This window comes from Macrotis lagotis, chromosome 7, assembly GCF_037893015.1.
Source record: "Macrotis lagotis isolate mMagLag1 chromosome 7, bilby.v1.9.chrom.fasta, whole genome shotgun sequence".
NCBI lineage: Eukaryota > Metazoa > Chordata > Mammalia > Peramelemorphia > Peramelidae > Macrotis > Macrotis lagotis.
In genome coordinates, this window is record NC_133664.1 from 120,343,423 (window position 1) to 120,367,864 (window position 24,442).

Genomic DNA, 24,442 nt, shown 5'->3' on the forward strand with positions numbered 1-24,442 from the left:
TAAGCCATTATCCAGGTGGAAAGTTCTGAAGGTTCAGAGGGCAGAACTGCAGAACCCCCCCCCCCCCCCGACCTTGAGTCTAGGCTTCCTGCCCTGATTATTCTGAAGCAGCTTCAGATTGGCCTATGAGATGGATCCCAGACTCTGTTCTGATCCCAGTCAGAGCCACATAGTTATTATCTCCTGCAACTTCTCCTTGTCCAGAAGGGGCACACAGCTAGGCACAGATCCCCTCCTCAACCCTCATTGAATCTGGGACCCAGCAGAGAAAAGTGAACTTCAGAGCTTCCATTTAAGCATCTGAATCTGCTTTTTGTAGAGATCAGTTGGTAAATCTGAGATTTCTTCTTGCTCTGGTTACAGGAAAATACTTGTTTGTTCCCTCCATTGGAATGCTTTCTGTGCTCTTGACTAAACTCTGCCTGTGCAAAGACTTCTGACTCACCATACCAAAATGGGCTGGAAAACAAAATTGATTTTTCTTGGATTTCCAAAACAGGACTCGGGGTAATAGTTTCTAGATCATTATGGGGTAAACATAGGAACAAGCTCAGCTGTTTTATGTCCTTCTATTCTGCCATCTTAATTTGTTTCTATTTTCTATTTAGGCTTTAAAAACTAACCTAGCTCCAACTACCTTTCCTACCTCATTTGAATATTACTCCTTCCACTCTTCTGATATAGACAAACTGGCCAATTGTTCATTCCTCATTCAAGACCTCCATCTCCCATTTCTGTGTCTTCATACTGGTCATCCCAAAAGAATGGAAAGTATTCACTTCCTCAAATCCTCTTCCATAACATGCAGTATGGAGCCTTTCTTTATCATCAACTATTAACTCCCTCCTTCTCAACCTACTTTTTATTTAACTACTTTGTATATATTTTATTCATCAACTTTATGTTTACTATGTATTTTATAGGTTGAAGAACCCACTAGAATGTAAGCTCACTTTGTCCTTGTTTTTTCAGTACCTAGAAAACTGCTTAATACCTAATTACTGATACTTTATTCTTTTGACTATTCTTGTTTATGATGAAATTATAAAACTTTATCATGTTTTCTACTTGCTCAAATCAATATAACACAAAATAACCAAAAGGGTTGTTTTAATATTGATCAACTTTTGAGATAACTGAAGCTTTTCTTTTAAGTTTCAATCTGTTTAAAAAATATATTTAACCATTTTGGGTGGGATCCTCCTAAAGTATTTTATACATTTCCCTTCTAAATAAAATACTTCTTCAATTAAGTAAGTAACCACTAACTGCAGTACAGACTCTAACTCATTTATATATCATCCTGTAAGATGTTTTGTCCAGTTCTTTCCGAAAATGTTCCAGAGTTTCTATACAACCCATTTGAGACCTTCCTCAAGATTCTTTCACAATTCTATAATTAACAGTATATCACTATCTCTCTGTTACTCCGTTTAACTATATTCATAAAATAAAAACATATTAAGGGTCTTTTATGTACAAAGAGTCATGCTTTTCAACTTGAGCTGAATAAAAGCACCAGTTCTGCCACTTATATATATAGAATGACCATGAATGAGTCCCTAAGGCTTTTTGGTCTCAGTTCACCTTTCTAAATAAGTTTAAATGATCTCTGAAGCCTTTAGCTCTGGGACCCTATTTGCTTAGCAACTAGAACAAGGCTTTGCAAACAAAAACAAAAATATCACAATCTCTGCCCCCCCATAAAGCTCACACTATACTAATGGGATGCATCAAGTACAAAAACACACTACTCACACAAAGGACTACGAACAACTTGGGAGATTCATGAAGACTTCATGGAAGAGGTGGCAACTGAATTGCTCCTTGAATAAAGATAATGTTTCTAAGAGGGAGAAATGAGAAAGCAAAGTATGCCATGGGATTGAAAATGATCAGGCCTGTTCAAAGATTATTTTGGAAACTATGTAAAGAATAGGTTAGAGAAAGCAGAAACTGGAAGTTGGAAGATCAATTAGGAGGCTCTAACACAAAAATAATCATGGCAAAAAGATGAGAGCCTGAATTAACATTTTAATTAATAAAAGCAGAGAGGCAGATGCATGTGAGATATTCCTGAGTCAAAATCTTTAAGATTTGGATGAAGGGTAAGAGATATAGAACAGATATAGGGAAAAGGCAGAGTAAATACCAAGGATCACTTCTAGGATTATGAACTTGAGTACATGGTAAAAGTGAAGCCCCTTTAATAGAAACAGGGAAGTTTAGAGAAAGTAAAACTTAAGGGGATTATAATCAATTTTCAGACATAATGAGTCTAAATTACTAGCAAGACAGCTAAAGGAACTGAGCAAGAAGGATGAATTAAGGAGACAGATTTGGCCAAAATGTACAGATATGGGAGTGATCTACATAAAATATAACCAAACCCCATGGGAGCTGATTATCAACAAGGAAAAGATATAGAAGGGAAAAAAAAGGTCTAAGTCCCAGAAGATGCCATCCATTCTTAGATGACAGAAAATAGACGAGTCAACAAAACAGACCTCAAAGTAAGTCAAAAATAGGAGAACCAGCAAGAGTAGTCACCAAAACCAAGTCACCAAAGAAAGTATCTTGGAAAATGAAAGATTTACAGTTTCAAAAGCCACAAAGGAACAAGAAAGATGAGAAGCACAAAAAGGTCATAATATTTGGCAACTAAAAGATCACCAGTTACTTCTGAAAGGGCAGTTTTCAATAGAGCTGGTAACCGGACTGAAAAATAAAGGAACACTAAGGAAATCAAATGTATAGAAATATGACCATGAAAAGAAAAAAAGACACAGAGGAATGGCCTTCAAGGTTGGCAGGATCAGATGAAAGTTTTTTAAGAGTGAGGGAGCCCTGTGCATGTTTAGAATCAATAGGAAAAGAATCAACAGGAAAAGAATAAAAGGGATAGAGACAAAAAGACAAATACTCCAAAATATTTATAGTAGCATTTTTTTTGGTCATTGAAAAGAAATAGAAATAAAGTAAGTAGTTCCCACTGAGTGAGGAATGACTATACAAATTGGGGTACATGAATGTAATAGTATAGATTTAAAGAAAGATTTAAATAAACTGGAGCAGAGTGAAGAGATTATGTTACAAAATTACATATAACAAGCAAAGCTCTAAAGAAGACAAGACACCTCCTTCCACAACTTTGCAGGAGTGGGAAGTTCACAAGTGGAGAATATCATATATATTTTCAGATATTTTTGATGCATTGATCAAAGTTTTGATTTTTTTTTTCCTCTTCCCATTTTTCTTTCTTCTTTCTTTAAAATATTTTTTGTTATATGTGATGGCTCTAGGCAAGAAGGAATACTGGAAGAAATTTCAGTTATAGAAAACAAAATTTATCAATTAGAATTATTTTTTTAAAAGAAGTAGCATGAGACAAGCTTCTAAGAAGGAATGAATATGATTAAGGTTTTGTTTGGTTTTTTTGTTTGTTTGGGTTTTATTTGCAAGGCAATGGGGTTAAGTGGCTTGCCCAAGGCCACATGGCTAGGTAATTATTAAGTGTCTGAGGTTGGATTTGAACACAGGTACTCCAGACTCCAAGGCCAGTGGCTCTATCCACTGTGCCACCAGGCCACCCTAATGATTAAGGTTTTAAACAGAAGGATTAAACTTAAAAAAAAAAGGGGGCACCCTGTCACCTCAGTGATTAGAACAAAGAAAGAGAAAACAGATGAGATACAAAAAGGGTTTTAGGTGTATTAGAGGAGATGAAGATAGTCACAACAATTGGATATTTTAAATAAAATAGGTGGCAAGGTTTTACCTGTTGAGATGGGGGGGGCCTGATGTTGCTTTTGGAAGCTTAAGGAGAGGAGTAGTTTGGGAGAGTTGGTGAAAGAAGCATGCTAAGAATCAAGAAGGAATGAATAAGATGACTGCATTTTGGTAGAGAGCCTAGCTGATGCTAAATAACATAGATATAGAAAGCACAATTTCATGAATGAGAAAAGAGAAGCATGTGAGGATTGATGGTGAGGAAAAGGTAGTCTGCAAGAAGAGGGCAAATAAACCAAGGAAGGAAGGCAGAGCTCAACTGAACTGGTTTCTGTCAAGGGCACCACCATTCTTACTATCATTAAGATTCCATACCTAGGAATTATCCTTGATTTCTTATTCTCACTTCCTCATATTCAATCAGTCTTGTCTATTCCATGAATAAACATCCTCATCCCTCTACTCACATTGCAAACATCCTATTCCAGGTCCTCATCATCTCTCACCTGGCCTACTTCAATAAGTCTCCTAATAAATGGTTTTTCCTTCATTCACTGGTCACTCAGGGAAGTTTCTCTTCTCCAAGTCATCTTCCAAATAACTGGCAAATTGATTTTCCTAAAACACAAATATAATCATGTCACTTTCTTGCTCAAAAAAATAAATCCAATGAATCTATTTTGGCTTTAGGTTTGAAGGGAAGAGGATTTTCTATTTTTAATGCCCTTTACATTATGGCTTCACTATATCTTTCCAAGCTGATTATCCTTTACACTCTAACTCATGCCAACTCACTCCAAATAAATGGACCTGATTTCACAAAGTACATGACATACCATCTCCTGCCAACAGTGCCTTTAAATAGATTGTTTCTCAAACCTGGATTGCTCTCTCTCATCCCTACCTCATAGAGGCCCTAATTCCCTCAAGGCTCCATTCATAAGTAACTTCTTTCAATGGATATTCCCTAATTTCCTCAGTCATTAGTCTTCATTCACTGTCTTTTATCTTTCTATTATCTATTCTGCTTTTACTCATCTGTGAATAAGACATGTCACTGAGTCACTTTTGGCTTTTCATTCCAGCACCTGGCAAAGGTAGATGCTTGATAAGTGCCTGTTCATTTTTTTTATTTTAGGTTTTTACAAGGCAGTGGAGTTAAGTGGCTTGCCCAAGGCCACACAGCTAGGTAATTATTAAGTGTCTGAGACCAGATTTGAACCCAGGGACTCCTGACCCCAGGGCTGGTGCTCTATCCACTGCGCCACCTAGCTGCCCCAGCGCCTGTTAATTTTTAAGTTAAATCTGTGAAGGGGAAAAATGTAGCTAGAAGAAGTGACAGACAAAGAGGAAAACAGGAAGGAAGACATATTGACAGTCCTAGTGAATAACAGGAAAAGAAAATAATGCAACAACAGGATGTTAAAAAAGGTCTTGGGGGCAGCTAGGTGGCGCAGTGGATAGAGCACCGGCCCTGGGGTCAGGAGTCCCTGGGTTCAAATCCGACCTCATACACTTAATAATTACCTAGCTGTGTGGCCTTGGGCAAGCCACTTAACCCCACTGCCTTGTAAAAACCTAAAAAAAAAAAAAAAAAAGATGTTATCTAATATAAATGGTATAAGCTCAAGTTAACTTGATAATTTTCAACATATTCACTTGTAAAGTGAACAATTTTGGAAGCTGTATTTTTGTTAAAGTAAACAAATTGTGTATATCAATGTGAAATGTGAATTTTAGGGGGCGGCTAGGTGGCATAGTGGATAGAGCACCAGCCCTGGAGTCAGGGGTACCTGGGTTCAAATCCAGCCGGCCTCAGATACTTAATAATTACCTAGTTGTGTGGCCTTGGGCAAAACCTAAAAAAAAAAAAAGGGAATTTTAATAGCTTTAGAATTTTATGATCTAATGATGAAAATATGAATCTGTCTGATAAGATGTTGTGTTAAGAAGTTCCTTTACCAGAGGAGATCTCAGCAAGTCACCCAAATTGGAGATTAGAATGGACTCTGCAGATACAGAAAGATATTGAATGTCTCCAGGGGAAAGGAGAGAGAAACCAGATGAGTTCAAGAAACCAGATGAGTTCATCTTCTTCCATTGTCTATGATATGTGTGTATGGGTTGTTTGGTCAGGGTTCCAAAAAGAAGATGGGTCCCAAGTGTACAGGAAGAGAGAGAATAGAACCTGAGAGGGTATCAAGGACAGTGTGAAAGAACTTCAGAAGCCAAAATATATAGATATATACATATTTAGAAAAAAAGAGGAGGGACTGAGTGGAATATTCCCTCTTAAGAGTTAATATTCCTCGTGAAGTCCTTTCAGGGTTAAAAATCATTAAAACAAAGCCAGAGAGAGGCGAAGCCAAGATGGCGACAAGAAGGAATCAAGTCTTAGCAGCTCTCTGATAAAACTCATCAGCTAAGGACTCTAACTAAACTTTCAATAGACAGAACCCACAAAGAGACCCAGTGAGGCAGTTCTCCTAATCAAGGTAACCTGGAAAAGAGCAGAAAGGCTCTGCTCCCCGGGATCGGAGAGGTGGCCCGCCAGAGCAGGTAGCCCGCCAGAGCCAAAGAATTTCAGCCTCCTGGAGGCAGCCCCAGGGCTCTGGGAGTCTCAGCTCACAGCAGTGGGGGAGTTTCCTGAGCTGCACCCCGAGGAGCACCAGGCACAAAGTGGGGGAACAGCGGGGGACCTCTGCCAGAGAGAGCACGTGGAGCCCAGCCCTGGGAGCACACAGCAAGCAGCAGGGTCTTTCCCCAGCCCTGATCCAGGAAACAGAAGCAGGCGGAGCCAGTAAGCAGGAGCCCCCAGGGCATGAGCACATTGAGCTGAGGGAGGGGAGTGAAGAGAGAGAGAGACTGCCGAGCTCGGTCCTCTGCCCCTGGAACAGGACTCTGGGGCTCTGACCACATTCAGATCCTGATCCCAGTCCAGGCCCCCCCATAGAACAGCAGGGCCCCCCCACCTCAGCCCCGTGGCAGAGCGGGGGGGGGGGGGTTGCATATGGTCATTCACAGACCAGGAGGGAGGACAGAGCCTCACACACTGAGACCCTTGTGGGAGTGCCCCAAAAGCTCAGGAAGCACCCCAAACCAGGTCCAGCTGGGAAAAGGAGCAAGCAAAGAAACTAAAAGAAGACTATTGAGAAATATTTTGCAAATGAGCCCAAGAAGGATCAAAATACTCAGTCTGAAGATGAGGAAGCACAAGCTCCTGCATCTAAAGACTCCAAGAAAAACAGAAATTGGGCTCAGGCTATGACAGAGCTCAAAAAAAACTTTGAAAATCAAATGAGGGAGTTGGAAGAAAAACTGGGAAAAGAAAGGAGAGAGATGCAGGAAAAACATGAAAATGAAGTCAGCATCTTAGTCAAGGAAATCCAAAAAAAAATACTAAAGAAAATAGCATGCTAAAAACCAGCTTAGGTCAAATGGATAAAACAGTTCAAAAAGTTATTGAGGAGAAGAATGCTTTAAAAAGCAAAATTGGCCAGATGGAAAAAGAGGTAAGAAAACTCTCTGAGGAGAACAAATCCTTTCAGACAAAGAACAGAATTCAGGGAGATTGATGAATTTACCAGAAATCAGGACTGGATACTTCAAAACCAAAAAAATGAAAAATTAGAAGAAAATGTGAAATATCTCATTGAAAAAACAACTGATATGGAAAACAGACTTAGGAAAGATAATTTGAAAATTATTAGAATACCTGAAAGTCATGATCAGGAAAAGAGCCTTGACATCATTTTCAAAGAATTACTACAGGAAAATTGCCCTGATATTCTAGAAGCAGAGGGCAAAATAGAAATGGAGAGAATCCACCCATCCCCACGAGAAAGAGATCCCAAAAAACCAACCCCTAGGAATATTATAGCCAAGTTCCAGAACTCCCAAGTCAAAGAGAAAATATTACAAGCAGCCAGAAGGACACAGTTCAAATATCGTGGAGCTGCAGTCAGGATCACACAGGACTTAGCAGCAACTACATTGGAAGAGCGTAGGGCTTGGAATATAATATACCGGAAGGCAAAAGAGCTTAGAATGCAGCCAAGAATGAACTACCCAGCAAGGCTGAATGTCCTCTTCCAGGGAAAAAGATGGACTTTCAATGAACCAAGGGAATTTCAAATGTTCCTTTTGGAATGGCCAGAGCTGAACAGAAGGTTTGATCTTCAGATACAGGACTCAGGTGAAGCATGGAGATTGGAGGAGAGGGGGAAAATATGAGGGACTTGATGATGATGAACTGCATGTATTCCTGCATAGAAAAATGACACTGATAATACTCATATGAACCTTCTCAGTTAATAGAGCAGGTAGAGAGAGCTTTTATAGTTGAAGCACAGGAGAAAGCTGAATTCAAAGATAAAATATGGTGTAAAAATGGAGTCAATAGAAAAAAAGGGAAATGGAATGGGAGAAAGAAAAAGGAGAGGGGGAATAGTCCAAGATATTTCACATAAGATTTTTTTTTTATTACAATGAGCTATTGCAATGATATGGAAGTGGGGAGGCAAGGGGGAATGAGGGAACCTTTGCTCTCATCAGAGATGGCTAGGAGAGGAAACAGCATATATACTCAATGGGGTATAGACATCTGGAGTAAGAAGGAGCGGGGAGCAGGGAGAAGGGGTGGGGATGTGAATAAAGGAGGAGAAGATGGACCATGGGGGGAGAGTGGCCAGATATAACACATTTTCTTTCTTACTTCTTGCAAGGGGCTGGGATTGGAAGGTCTGTCCAGGACCATAGGGCCAGGTAGATTATGGGCCTAAGGGGTGGTATGGGGGCTCAGGGCTTCTTGGCCCCAGGACCAGGGATCTGTCTGCTGCACCACTCAGCGACCCTACAGCAGAGTCAGAGTGAAAGGAGAGAGAAAATATAGTACATGGTAGTGGAGAAATAAGAAAGGAGGGAGTTGCGATCAGCAATGGCAACCGTGGAAAAATATGGAAATAACTTTTGTGATGGTCTTATCATAAAGAATGAGATCCACCCATGACAGAGTTGTTGGTGTTGGAACAAAGACTGAAGCACATTTTTTTGTTATTATTTGGGGGAGGGTGCAGGGCAAGTGGGGCTGGATGGCCTGCCTGGGGCCACATAGCGGGGTGATCTTTGGGTGTCTGGGGCCGGATTTGGATCCAGTGCTCCTGGCTCAAGGGCCAATGCTCTGTCTGCCACCCAGCCACTCCTACTATTATTACTATTTTATTTTATTTTGGATCTTTTTTTTCTTTCTTTTTTTTTGGTTTTTGCAGGGCAGTGGGGATCGGGTGGCTTGCATGTCACACAGCTGGGTGATTGTTGGGTTTACAAGGCTGGATATGGACTCAGGTGCTCGTGGCTCCAGGGCTGGTGCTTCGTCCATTGCGTCACCTGGCCATACCTACAATTATTACTATTATTTTTTTATTTAATTTTTTTCTCTCCCCTTTACTTTTTTCGCCCAAGTAAGTCTATCTATATTCATGGGGGAGGAATGGTATTTTGTTTACTTGTAAACAAGAATATTTTATTAATGTAAAAAAACATTTTTACAAAATGAGATAAAAAATAAATTTTAAAAAAAGCCAGACTATTACTATTAGACTATTCTTAGAAGAAAGAGGGAGAGAGACCTTGTATTCCCAGTCAGATACCCTCCTGATTCTGTTAGTGGGGGAAACAGTGGACTATTTCCAGAAAGACCTTGCATTCCTAGTCAGACACCCTCCTGATTATGTTAGGGAGGGAAATTGTGGAATACTTCCAGAGAAGAGGCTGCATTTTTTAGTTAGCTATTTGCTGATAGACTGGGAGAACTGTAGACTGCCTTCTCTTATTTGATGATAAGTGCTAAGAAGACCTTGCATACTCAGACATTAATTCACTCAGACAGACAACAAAAGGTCATTAGAAATCTTCTTCTGATACCCTCACCATCTGGATGGTGAGGTAATGTTCAATGAAAACATTTTATTCTTCTCTTTGTTACCAGGTAGATTTTTCGTGTAAAGATTGTAACTCTGAAAACCTTAACCAATCAGTTGGAAGGGGGGCGGGGAATCACACTAGCCCACATAATCTTGCTTGACTGTCACCTCAGGGCAGCTCCTTGATCTTCACTACCTTTGTGAGACTTGGGGGTGCCCTTTTCCTGAGAAAAGCCAAAATAAACTTTCTTTTTTGCTCAGAGGAGTCTCTATATTTTTTTAAGTGGATTGTTATCCCACACACTGACTACTGAAATATTCAGAGCAATAGTCCCATACTACTTTATTCTAGGTTTTCTTTCTTTTAAGTTCTTGGGTCTGTTTCTTAAAGTTTTCTGGTCTTCTCCACCCACTATCAGGCCATCAAGAAGAACTATTATAAGTGTTTTGGTTTTAGACACATAGAATTATAGGATCCAATAAGAGACTTTACTTGTTTCACAGATCACCAAGCCCAACTTCATCACTTTATGGAAAAGGAAATAGATGTCTAAAGAGATGACATGCTTTGACCAGTCTTAGTAGCAACAACATTGGAATTCAAACTGAAGTCTTCTAACTCAAAACTCAACACTTTTTCTACAACACAATGTATTACCCAAACTCTTGGACCTTACTTAAGAGTTTCAGATATACTGGAAGCTTAAGAATGTAATATCTAACCTGGTAAGAACTCTGCATAAAAGAGTAAAGAGACTCTACTCTATTTAAGGGTCAGAGGGATTTTCTAATGTTTAAAAGTCAAAATAAAATACCCCATTGACAACAATTTTGGTAAATTAGATTAGCCTTATGAGGCAAAGGTATTTTTTTATATGAGCAACAGTTACTTTTATATGACTTACAGCTTTTATTTCTTTATAGTAAAATTAGTAAAGTAAAAAAAAATAAGTAACAGTTATTTGTATATAAAAACAGAGAAGTTAGAAGGCTCAGTGAATAGAGAATATTCTCCCTGAATTTAAATCTGGTCCTAGACATTATTTACTAGCTATGTTTCCCTGGGCAAATCATTTAATCCTCTACTCTCTTTATTTTCCACATCTACAAAAATAAGGCCAACCTCCCAGGTGACTGTGAGGATAAAATGAGAGAATGTTTAAAGTGCACTTATTATTATTACAAAAAGAAACAATTCAGGGCAGCTAGGTGGTGCAGTGGATAGAGCACCGGCCTTGGAGTCAGGAGTACTTGAGTTCAAATCTGGCCTTGGACACTTAATGATTGCCTAGTAGTGTGGCCTTGGGCAAGCTACTTAACCCCACTGCCTTGAAAAATCTAAAAAAAAAAAGACAAAAAAAAATTCATGTGACAATCAATTTCATAAATTGAAGGGAAAAAGTTTCAACTCTCTTCTGATATTTCTGATATGATTCAAAGGGGGAGAAAAAGCCACCACACTAGTGATAGTTGCATGTCCATTTATATTTATTCCTCTTCTTAAAAGGAAGGAAGAAGGGAAGAAGTAAGGCAAACAAAACACAAAAAAACCAATCCCAATTGTTTTCCTGTGACCATAATTAATCTTCCAAAAGCATTTTTGATCAGTTCAAAAAAAGCACAGAAGTTGCTAAGTAAACATAAGTTTTTCTTATCCTATAAAACATTAAATCATTCTAATTGCTCCCACCCAAATTATATTTTAATGATTATTTTCTGAAAATGAGAATATGAAATACTGTTTCATAAAATGAAAAATTAAGTCAAATTCTATATTTACCCTCCCCCCCCCCCATTTTGGATCTTAATATACTAATAAGAAGCAGCAATAAGTCTGGTTTATAAAATTCAAGAAAGATTCCCTTGAACCCACATGAAGTACAGATCTCTTGCTAATTATCACCCACCTCTCAAAAACCTTTTAGGGATCCTTAGGATGGGACAGGACTGAGTGAAGCATCTCCTAACAGCGTCCCATCGTATTTTCTTCTTACCTGTTACCACAATTATTAGCAATGAGTCACACATACAACAAATGATAATAATACAGTTATTATAGTTATATAGAGAAAAGACAGGAAAATAAAAATGCTTTGACACTGGAGGACATGATAAACAACATTTCACAAGTGAAAAGAAACTAAATCTTAATGAATAATTAGCATTTTCAATAATTATCCAATTGGGAACTAATTACATTCTTATTTTCCAGTTCTATTTACCTGAACAACTTCTGCTTGTTTGAGAATGGCAGAATGCCGCCTAGTGGCAAAATCCACCAAGCGTTTACAGCATAGACTATATACCACATAAGTAAAAATCAATTAAAAAATAACTGGAAATACAGTCCTGCTCAAAAAAAAAAGGTGTAATCTACTATGCTTTTAATCTTTGTGACTTAAATGGGTTTAAGGATAAAGTAATAGGTATCTTTAAAAAATTTTTTAAAAACTGATTTGCATAATCCCTATTTTTTAGATATAGGTCAACTCATTTACCATATACCTTTATATTTTGATATTGAAAAAAATCATGTAGTCACTCTTTAAAAGAAAAACATTGGTTTTACATATAAAATTAAAAGAACCATGCTTTTTTTAAAAAACATGGAAGTGTAATAATATCTATAACTACCTTCTACTTCTTAATGGAGATCAGTTTTTCTCTTCCTAAAGTTCAAAGCCATGCCCACAGGTTTTTCTAAATCTTACCAAATCTCAGTTTCTTAAAAATACACTAGCCTGCTTTTCAGGTTGATAGAATTAGATTCAGAAATTCACCTATAGTTTTTGTTGGTTTAAGCAAACAAAAGCACCCCTGATTTAGATCAACTTAAACCATATTCCTTAAAGTTTCCAGAGAAACTTCATAGGAGAATTATATTACCTGTAAGGTATACAACAAAATAATTTAAGATAAATAGCAACCCCCTCAGATTTACCCTAAAGAAAGTAAAATACAAGAACCATTTAGGGGAGGTTTTGTGTATTTAAGCATAGTCTAAAAAATCAATCAAGTATTCATTAAGAATTTATTACATTCCTTCATTTATATTTAGGGCTTATGGGTTCTTAAATTCTATCATTTCTGATTCTTCTGTCTATTCTGTTCCATTAATACACTTCCCTATTTTCTAACCTATACCAAATAATTTTGATGGCTGCTGCTTTATAATACAGTCTGTGATCTGGAAATGCCATTCTCTCTTCATTCCTACCTTTGTCATTTACTTCCTACCATTATAATATTTCCTTCAATAAATTAGAGCACTTTTACTCAAAATTAATTTTACTGAGGTCAATAAATTATTCCATTAATAGTCTGATTATTAAACCATTAAGGTATAAATTGTCTTAATTCTAATGTCATTTTATATTAACACAACATAGTCATGAATTGTGAATATTCCTGTAATTCTTTAAGGAGCTCTTTGGAATTTAATCACTATAAAGTATGGTGCATGCTCTGGCAGTTACATTCCCAAATATTTGGTGTATTTATATTATTTTGAATACACTTTCCCTTTCTCTTATTAACACTTGGGTTGGAGTTTGCTACTATATTATAATGTTACTGGTTTTGTGGATTTATTTCATAATCTTTTCTCTGCTGAAGGTACTCTCAATTAGCATCTTTGCAGACTCCTTAGGTTTTCTGAGCAAAGCATCCTGTCGTTAACAAACAGATACTAGTAGCTCCTCTTTGCTTATCTTTATACTTTTTTCTTTCTCTTATTTTATTGTTATTGCAAGCATTTTTAGAATTCTATCAAATAAGAGTGGGAAGAATAGAGACATTTAACTCCAATATATATTAGGAAAGTTTATAGTATATCCCTAGTGCAGATGATATTTGTTTTGCTTCAGGTTTAGATTGATCCTTCTTATAATTTTTTTTAAAAAACTCCTTCTATGAGGGGTGGCTAGGTGGCATAGTGGATAAAGCACCGGCCTTGGAGTCAGGAGGACCTGGGTTCAAATCCGGTCTCAGACACTTAATGACCTAGCTGTGTGGCCTTGGGCAAGCCACTTAACCCCATTTGCCTTGCAAAAACCTAAAAAAAAAAAAATCCTTCTATGCTTCCACTACAAGGTTGTTTTTTTAATAGCATATATATGTTGAATTTCTGTGAAAATTTTCTGTTTATCTATTGAAATAATCATATGGTTTAGAATGTTTTTAATGTGATTATACTATTTTTCTAATATTGAATTATCTTTGAATACCTGTCATAAATCCAACTTTGTCATAATGAATGATTTCTTGAATTCTGCTAAAATTTCATAAAAATTTTTTGAATGAATTGTCACTAGATACTACTCTATAGTTCTTTGCTTTATATTTCCCTGGTTTTGGTAATAGGACTATACTTAACTCATAATAAAAGGAATATTGTAGAGCACTCTCATTTTTTATCAAGAACTGTTATTAATTCTTCAAATAGTTAATAAAATTCTTCTGTGATTCCATTTTAATGTTACTATGACTTGTAATTAAGTTAATATTTTCTTTATAATTTTAGATGTTTTGATATTTGAGGCATTTAAATTTAACAATGATATTGGTTTCTTGTCTACAGTTCCTATCAGAATAATCCATCTGCCTTGTTCATAACCGTGAGTTTATGTTTTATTTTGTCTAATAGCAAGACTGAAATTCTTACTTTTTTTTGGATTTAGCTGATACATGATAAATTCTGTTACAATCATTCATATATCTTTTCTTTTAAGGTATGCTTTTCTCAGAAACTAATAGTGAGATCTGTTTCTTTATTCAATCTATCATTTCATTTTACTGGATTATTTAATCCAATCATATTCATAAAGTTATGATAGTTAGGTTATTCCCTCTATTTGTCTCTAGCATTACTTATTTTTCTGAATTGATTTTTTCCCCAATATCTATATAGGACTTTGTCTCTTCCAGTATTTTATTATTCTATTTTATTCTATCCTATTCCTATATGTTCTCTTCTCCCAATTTTTTCTTTCCCTCTCTAAATCTATCAATTATGTTGAAATAAAGCTAACAAGATTTTTAAAAAGGGTTCATAGATCCCAGATTAAGAACCCCTGATTTAGAACAATGTAAACCATATTCCTTAATAAATTCAAAATGGATATATGATCTGAATATTAACAATCATCCATTAAAAAAACAAACTGAAAAGCAACGCATCATATACCTTTCATAGCTATGGGAAGAAAATGTATTCTTAACCAAACAAGTAATAGGAGGCAATTTCAAAAGATGAAATAGAAAATTTTGATAATATGAAATTGAAAAGTTTCTAAACAACAAAGTCAAGGCATCTAAAAGAAGAAGGGAAATGGTTCAATGTGAAAAAATTATATAAATTTCTCAGATGAGTTTTGGTATCCAAAATATAAACAATTAAAAGATACCAAAAGTGATTCCCCCAATAGGTAGGTGGTCAAAGGATATGAAGAAACAGTTCTTAAAAGAAAATGCAAATCAAAACAACCCCGCGATTTCATCTCAAACCCAGGAAATTAGCAAAAATGATAAAAAAAAAAAGATGGGAGTGGTCAATATTGGAGGGATTGAAGGAAGATAGGCACAATACTACACTGTTATTAGAGCTCAATACAATCATGGAAAGCAATATGTAATTATTCAAATAAAATTACCAAAATATCTAGACCCTTTGACCAACACCAATATTACCCACCCAAGATCCTATCACTAAGCATATTCCCAAGGAGTTCATGTAAGGTCATACATACAAGAAGAAAGTCCCCATTTAAATCAAAATACCTATTACTGTACTTTCTGTGATTTAAAAAAACCTGGAGACAAATTGCTACCCATCAACTGGTGAACAGCTATACAAATTGTGGTAAGAGACTATAACATAGTTTAGACTATTACCAGGCTATAAGAAACAAGAAAAGACATATATGAACTGATACCAAGTAAAGTAAAAAGAGACAAGAAAACAATCTACACAATGACTACAACACTTAAAAAATTGAAAGTGAACATTGTGAAATTATAAAAAACAAGTACAGTGCAAACTAAGATATATGAGAAGATACTTTCTCCCCCTACTTTGCAGAGGTGGGAGATTCCTGGTTTGAAATACTGCATATATTTTCAGATTTATTAAAAGCTATCAATCAGTTTTGCTGCTTTCTTTCTTTTAAAACAAATTCTATTATAAGGCATGCCTCTCATGGAAAGGAGGGCACAGAGGGAAATTTAGACAATGTAAAATAAAAGATCAATAGAAATTTTTTTTTAAATCCAACATCTATCAAGACTAAAGATTACAGAATTTATATAAATACACCTGGAAAATACTTTTTACAGATCTAAGTGAAGAAATCATTTCTCATCAGAATCTATGACTACACTGTACAATAAATAAAAATAAAAATATTCAACCAATTACTCAGTGTATTTTGAGCTATATCAATAAAAAAATATCAAAAGATTGGCTTATGGAATTAAGATAAAATTTATTTGGAGAAACTAAAGAAAAGTATATCAAGGAATTTAAAAAGTAGAATAAATAGGTTAGAGTAGGGAAAGGTTAGTGTTACCTTTTATCAGATTATGGTATAAAGCAGCAATTCTAAAATCTGATATTAGATATAAATTAAAAAGTGAAACAGCAGAATAAACTACAAAAGCAAACTACAAAAATTGAACAAAGCAATCTGATAGTCAAGAACACGATTATGTTAAGGAAAGATACTATTCAACAAGAATTGCTGGGAAAACAAAAAAAAAAGAAATTCAATGAAAAATAGCATCTTAAACTTTTTATCCAAATAAATTCCAAACAGATTAATGATTAATGATGAAAAATCACCCCATAACAAAAGATGTTCTTTATAATTACAAATATGGAGGGGGGGGGAGTTTTAACTTAACTAAAGACAACAAAATGCAAAAATGACATGCTTACCTACATAAAAATATTCAATTCTGGTCTCTTAAATCAATGCAACAAGAACAAGAAACTGCTTGAGAAGAAATTTGCATTAAAAATCTGATAAGTCAGGGTGGTGCAGTGGCTAGAGCACAGGCCCTGGAGTCAGGAAGACCTGAGTTCAAATGCGCACCCAGACACTTAATAATTACCAAGCTATGTGGCCTTCAGCAAGTCCCTAAATCCCTTTGCCTTGCAAAAACCAAAAAAAAAAAAAAAAATCTTATAAGCCAAACATCCAAAATCTTTGAGAGTACAGAAATGAAAGACTAAAAACCATTTCCCAAAGTGCTCAAAAAAATTTTTTTCTAGTGTTGAAAAAAATTTAATTTCACATTAAAATTATAATAACAAAAAAACTAAAAAAAAAATTGGGGCGACTAGGTGGCGCAGGGATGGAGCACCGGTCCTGGAGTCAGGAGTACCTGAGTTCAAATCTGGCTTCAGACACTTAATAATTACCTGGCCGTGTGGACTTGGGCAAGCCACTTAACCCCATTGCTTTGCAAAAAACTTTAAAAAAATCATAATAACAATGCTTTCTTCCTCTACAAACAGTAGTATTCATATTCTACAATTTCTAGAAAACTTACTGAGAAAACTCTCCTCAGAAATCATTGCTAAGTATTTATTCTGTATCTCAGCATCTGAAGGCATAGATAGCTGGATGTGGATCATACCTCAAATATTTGCTAATAAATTCACAGAATGGCTCCCCCAAACTCATTTTCCATTGCTCTACCCAGACTTACCTACAGATTCACCAGCTTGTTAAGAACCATGTTTCTCTGCAATCGCCTTTATTTATTTATTTTTTGCAAGGCAAATGGGGGTTAAGTGTGCCCAAGGCTACACGGCTAGGTAATTATTAAGTGTCTGAGACCGGATTTGAACCCAGGTACTCCTGACTCCAGGGCCAGTGTTTTATCCACTGCGCCACCTAGCCAGCCCTGCAATCTCTTTTAAAACCTTTCAAGGGGTGGCTAGGTGGCGCAGTGAATAGAGCACAGGCCTTGGAGTCAGGAGTACCTGGGTTCAAATCCAATCTCAGACACTTAATTACCTAGCCGTGTGGCCTTGGGCAAGCCACTTAACCCCACTGCCTTGAAAAATCTAAAAAAAAACAACAAAAAAACTTTCAGAAATGGAGAATTATATCATCATTTTTAGATGATAAACTTCAAGGCTTTCCCCAACAACTTCAATGAAAAATACTATGAGGTTTTAGGTACTATTCTACAGTAGTTTCTTTTCTCTCTTAAAGCATGCTAGCCAAGTTCAATTAGCTTATTCAACTCACAGTTAATGAATTCAGCTAAGCTTCAATCCAAGTAAATATGCTCTAGAAGTGAACAGGTTCCAATGAACATGGCTTTACAATCAAAATATTTAAAAGATGATATATAGCATAATTAGCAAAAAGCAATTCTATACCATATGTTCTCTGACTGTAACATTTTGTTAGAACCTGGGTCTTGCTTCCAAATGAGAGCGCCAAGGAGCAAGTCTGGTATCTAAAGCAAACTTAGTTGAGTAGAAATGGGGGAAAAGGTGAATGGGGACATGTGATCTAAAGTTTTGCCTTGTGGGGTGATCCTATCAGCAGAAGGAAGCAGGACAGATCTAGCTGGGGAATAGCTCTCTCCGACCTCAGCTAGCAATTGCAAGGGATTTTTGTGTATACATTATATCTTTTCTTTTAAGGTTTTTGCAAGGCAAATGGGGTTAAGTGGCTTGCCCAAGGCCACACGGTAATTATTAAGTGTCTGAGACCGCATTTGAACCCAGGTACTCCTGACTCCAAGGCCAGTGCTTTATCCACTGCGCCACCTAGCCACCCCTACATCTTAAGATGGGGTCCAGAGGGAAGCAGAAATTCTACCCAAACTGAATTCAGCTGAATCAGGAGAAAGCTAGACTCTAATCCAGAAAATCTCGTCACATACCCAACTTTCAAAGTCTACAACCCCAGGGCATCAATACCAGGAAATAGCAGGAAATGGAAATGGAAATACAGGAAGACAGGCAGGACCATAAGGTGAAGGTACAAATCCAGAAGGAAAAAGCTTGTTCCCAGATGCCTATTACTCCATCCATCCATCCATCCTGATGCAAATCATTGTATACCACCCATATCCCTTAATCCAGATTCCAATTAGGGAGACAATCCCAATAACAAAAGCCAGAAGGAAATAACAGGAAAAAAAATCAAAATAACTATGAATTGTATTAGGAGTCAAGTTATCAAGAAACAGGAGACTTCAAGGAAAAAAATTAAATAACTGAAGGAACAGTCACTGCTTATGATTAAAACATACCAACTATTATAAAAAATGATGACATTAATTCACAGATTTAAGTATTGCACCAATCAAACATGAGCTAGACAAAAACAGTAAGTAAATTCATTTGAAAGAACTAACAGCCTAGAATCCCAAGGGAAATAATAATAGTATGCATGAAGGAGAAAAATAGTGCTTCCGGTTCTTCTATTATAGCATAAAACGGTACTCAAATGATTTGATGATTTTGTTGTTTTTTTAAATCATAAAAGTAGACTGGTGAAGCAAACCTAATAAGTAAGAATCAGAAAAATTTATGCCCAACGTTCAATAAACATAAACTACTAGAGGAAGAACTCTCTATTTGACAAGAACTACTGGGAAACTAGAAAGATATTTCATAGAAAATATATTCAAACTATATTCAAATTACATTCAAGCTCTCAAACCATGTATTCACAATGAGTTGAAGATAGATATGCAATCAGAATAAAATGGGTTGTACCAAAAAGAAAAAAAATAAAGGAAAAGTGAGATCTTGTACCTTTTACAACTAGAGCTACTACTAAAATTATTCTTAATCAAATGCGGGGTAGAGAAGATCACAAAAGATAAAATAGGCAATTTCTACTACTACATTTGCAAAAATGAACTCCATAGAGCTAGTATGAAAAGGAAATTAGTACCTGGAAAAAAAATCTTTGCATCAAATATTCCTGGTAAGAGTTTTATATATTTAACATGTATAGTGAATTAACAAAAATATAATATAACAAGAACTATCTCCCAATGGATAAGCAGTGATTGATTATGAATCATTCTAAAAAACATTGCTAACTATTGACAACTATTTGAAAGACTGCTCCCGAACATTTTTTGAAAATTAAAATTAACAGTTGTGCTTTCACTTCACAACCAAGAAATTGGCAAAAAGGATGAAAAATGTAAAAAGTCACAGTTGGAGGAATTATAACAAAACAGGAATATTAGTATACTGTTGATAGTGATATAAATTGGCCCATTCTAGAAGCCAAAATATTCTCAGCAATACTATTTTGTGATGGCAAAGAAATGGAAATAAAGTGTATGTCTACTGAATGGAAAATAATAAGATGTGGTACATGAATGTAATGAAATATTTTTAACTATACTATAAGAAATGCTAATGATGAGGAATTCAGAGGAATGTGAGAAGCTACATGAATCAATGCCAAGTAAGCACAAATGGGAAAATCAATCTATAATGTAAACAAAAAGAAAATAAACTGATTCTTTCACTGGAATCATGATTAAACAGCCCAATGAAAGAAATATAAAAATCCAGCTCCTTCCTGTCCTTAACACCATGGAAGAAAACTAAATATGGGTTGTTATACAACCAGTCCAATGTGATTAAGGTGTTTACTTTTGTTAACATGGCTTCAAAAAAATCTTTGCCACAAATCTTCATTGAGGGAGGAGGCTATATTCAGAAAGAAATAATATGGGGCGGCTAGGTGGCACAGTGGATAGAGCACCTGCCCTGGAGTCAGTAGTCCCTGAGTTCAAATCTGGCATCAGACAATTAATAATTACCTAGCTGTGTGGCCTTGGGCAAGCCACTTAACTCCACTGCCTTGCAAAAACTAAAGAAAAAAGGGAAAAAAAGGCTAAAACAGGACTGTGCAATACGATATCTGAATATTTTAAAAAAATAATATAATTTGGTTAAAAGTTAACAAAAAAAAAACACATTGATACAACTGTTTTAACTCTCAAAAAAAGATGCAAGTTGAACACTCAGGTTAGCAGTGTAGCAACAAACTAAAGAATGTAACCATACTGCTGATTAGGCTGTAAGCCCTGACTGGCCCTAGTGAGCTCCTCCTCAGGCAGCCTTGGTGGTCCCTTGTTCCAGAGGGCTCACCAGGTTGGAGCCAGGGTGGTAGAATGAGATATGCTAAGGAAGAAGGTAGAACAAACTGCCACTACCCTGCCCACCACTCAGACTGATGGAGATAGCCTAGGAGCCTTAAAAATACAATCTCCAGGGGCGGCTGGGTGGCACCGTGGATAGAGCACCGGCCCTGGAGTCAGGAGTTCAAATCCGACCTCAGACACTTAATAATAATTACCTAGCTGTGTGGCCTTGGGCAAGCCACTTAATCCCGTTTGCCTTGCAAAAACCTAAAAAAAAAAAAAAAAATACAATCTCCAAACCACCAAATATGCATCAGGTCTCTCCCTACAATTATGATTGAGGGGGAGATCACTAAGGGGTTCACCTTCTTCAGCACTACTAGCAGCAACTGCAGATCAAATCCCACCAAAAGGTCTATGAGTACAAAAATCCTAGAAGTGACACTCCAACCAACCCACCACCTTATTTCCATCTCCACCATCTCTAGCAGCCTTCATCCCCAGAAGCAAATCCTGTGGAGAAGGAACTACCAACCCTCTCCAACTACTGTCAACCAGCTGCCAATCACAGGACAGTCTGAAGTAATGGTCAGGCAGAAACAGGAGGCAGCATGTACCAACCAAATTGAACCAGTACCACCATTATTGACCATCATTTCCCCTCAGACTCTGAAGAAGACAGATCTGAACCCTGAACCCAAGAAGCTTGAGAATAGCAATGTTTCCAGCCCACAGCCATCAGTTACTTTCCTGAGAAGATATCATCTGCTAGAGATGTGGCCTGGCAAGCATTCCTGGCAAATGGTATGGCTACAGAAGACCCAGAGAAAAAAGTTCTTGTCACAAAGATCTTAAGCCTTGTCAAATGGTTCAACATCAGAAACATATATGATATTTAAAAGCAGAAATGACATTAAATACCAGGGTGTTTTGCCAATGAATCCCAAGGACTAAGGGACCTTTCCATGTAACTTACAACTGAAACATTCCATGTGTTTTTGTCCTCTATCCCATTAGACTGTAAGTTCTTGAAAGCAGGGACCATCTTAATTTTCTTTTTCTATCCCCTGGCATTTACCTCAGTGCTCTGCACAAAGTAGGGAGCTTAAGAAATGCTTCATTTGGGGCAACTAGGTGGCACAGTGAATAGAGCACCGGCTCTGGAGTCAGGAGTACCTGAGTTCAAATCCGACCTCACACACTTAACAATTACCTAGCTGTGTGGCCCTGGGCAAGCCACTTAACCCCACTGCCTTGCAAAAAGCCAAGAAGCCGAGAGAGAGAGAGAGAGAGAGAGAGAGAGAGAGAGAGAAAAGAAATGCTTCATTCATCCACAAGAGACAATATACACAAGAGGTTTCAGTTCTAAGTCAGAAAGTCATGTCATCACATGCTTATTTGTACTAAGATGGATGTGAAACACTACAAATCAAAGGAAGAGTTCCCTAATGGTTAAAGAATCAAAGGATATGAGTCAACAATTGACAAAAGATAGGAACAATCCATGATGGAGAGGATGCAGAAAGAATGGCACACTATCCCAGAAAATTCCCTTACAAAGGAAAAAGGTCAATGCATGCAAAAATGTTTTTAGTAGTTCCTGAAGTGGTCAAGAATTGGAAACTAAGGAGGTGCCTGTCAATTGCTAAAGAACATATTATATGAATTTTTTGGTTGCCCTATCTCTCCTGAGCTGTATACTTTCTGGAAGTTTGAATTGTTCCTTACCTTGTCCCAGTGCTTTGCATAATGCACTTTGGCAAAAACAGGGTGAGGGGTTGTTATTAAATGGTATTGTTGATATAGTAGAAAATTCTTGGTTTATCTTTTTCTTTAAAAACCCAATAATATTATTTTATCTGCCTCATCTATGAGGTACATAATATTGAGAAAGCAGACAGACAGTTAAATAATATATAATATATTGGACTTGGTGAGTCAGGAAGACCCAAATTCAAATCCTGATGCAGTAGCTACAATTTTTTGAAATATAGATAAATGTAGCATCAACTTGTTCAGGGGTAAGAAATATCTGACCCTCGGGTCATATCCTGCCAAAACATTTGGTCTGGCAATGCCAAAGTAACCACAGGAGGGACTCAAAATTCAGTAAATCTAGGAGCTTTCTAGGGGAAAATTGAATGTTTAACCAAATCTAGCAGGATAATTTTTAAGTTGATAATTTTGCATGGCCCTGGAATGATGCCATAAATATCCAAATGGCACTTGGTAGAAAAAAGGTTTCAAACCTCAATCTACTTCATAGCTATGAATAACAGCAATATCTAAACTCCTCCTCTAATGTTATGCTAGTTTACTGAGACCTTCCTCAAGAAGACCTCTGACTAAGCAGCCTCACTGAACAAGTAATGTATATAAGGGAGCTTCACTCAGCTAAATCAACCTGAGGCATCCTGAATGTCTAATTTTTGTTCTGTTGAAATCCTTCTCCTGCTATACCTGAGTAAATATCCTTTGGGTACTAATCAAATGGCCAACAAATGTCTGATTCTGTTTCTTTTTTAAGCCTACACTGCCAGGGGACTGATTCAAATCAGATCCAACTCAAAACAATTGGCACAATCTTGCAAGAATGAAAAATGAGTTCACTGAAGTAGGGTATGAGCAAGGGCAGACAGAGAAAGGTGAATCTGGACTAGTCTTCATGCATCTAGAGTAGTTTCTGATGATGCCTTTGGTGATTTCCTCACAGCCAGAGACATTAGGGAGTAAGATGCCCCATGGTCACTTAAAAAGAAAAGAACAAGGTTAAGTGCATTTTATAAGTGCATTTTATGTCCTGAAGAAATGTACCTCAAGTTAAGTGAAGTCAACTGTATTTTATTTAGGTCATGCAGATCTGTTGAAACTTTAAGTCTGCTAACTTAAGTCTTCTCCAAATTCTACTAAATGTCTTCATGTTTTTAGTTTCAAAGCAGCCTAGAGAGACTGAATTTTTTGATATGGAGAAAAAATTACTTCATTCATTAAAAAAAAAGACAATTTCAAAAGATAAATTCAGAAGTACCTGATATGCTCAAGTCTTTTCTGGGTTGGAAATGTTTGCCTTTGTATTTCAATTTATTACATAATTGGAAAAAGGCACCTCCCAGTTTTAGGAGTTATATTTGTATAAACTGGCTTTGAATGGCTTCTTAGAAGCCAGACAATGCTGCTGAATCAGCAGCCCTCAGTCCTGCAGAAGGGCAAAGCCAGCCATTAAGGCTATGTACATATACAAAACAGTAAAAGAATACAAACCAAGGCAGGTCTCTTAACAATAACTGTGTCCAATTAATCATTTGAGTTTTCTTCATTTAGTTCTTTAATTTGAAACTTAAGAGATCAACAACTATAATTTTGTCATGGGGCGGCTAGGTAATCCAGTTTGATAGAGCACCGGCCCTGGAGTCAGGAGCACCTGAGTTCCAATCCGGCCTCAGACACTTAATAATTACCTAGCTGTGTAGCCCTGGGCAAGCCACTTAACCCCACTGCCTTGCAAAAAGCCTAATAATAATAATAATAATAATAATAATAATAATTTTATCATAGAGATTTTATTGTAATTCTCTGATGCAAGAAACTGAGGAAAATGCTTAAAATGTCAATGTTGGGGGCAAGTATATAGGAGCAGTAGATAGAGCACCAGC

General features: G+C 36.7%; 1 protein-coding gene across 1 annotated transcript in view; it reads right to left on the minus strand.

Annotated features, from left to right (window-relative positions):
• Positions 1-24,442, minus strand: part of KLHDC10 (kelch domain containing 10) — a 79,440-nt gene that overhangs the window by 44,837 nt on the left and 10,161 nt on the right. Inside the window, 1 exon segment of the mRNA XM_074193701.1 lies at positions 11,558-11,644. Within this exon segment, the coding sequence (XP_074049802.1) occupies positions 11,558-11,644 (87 nt within the window).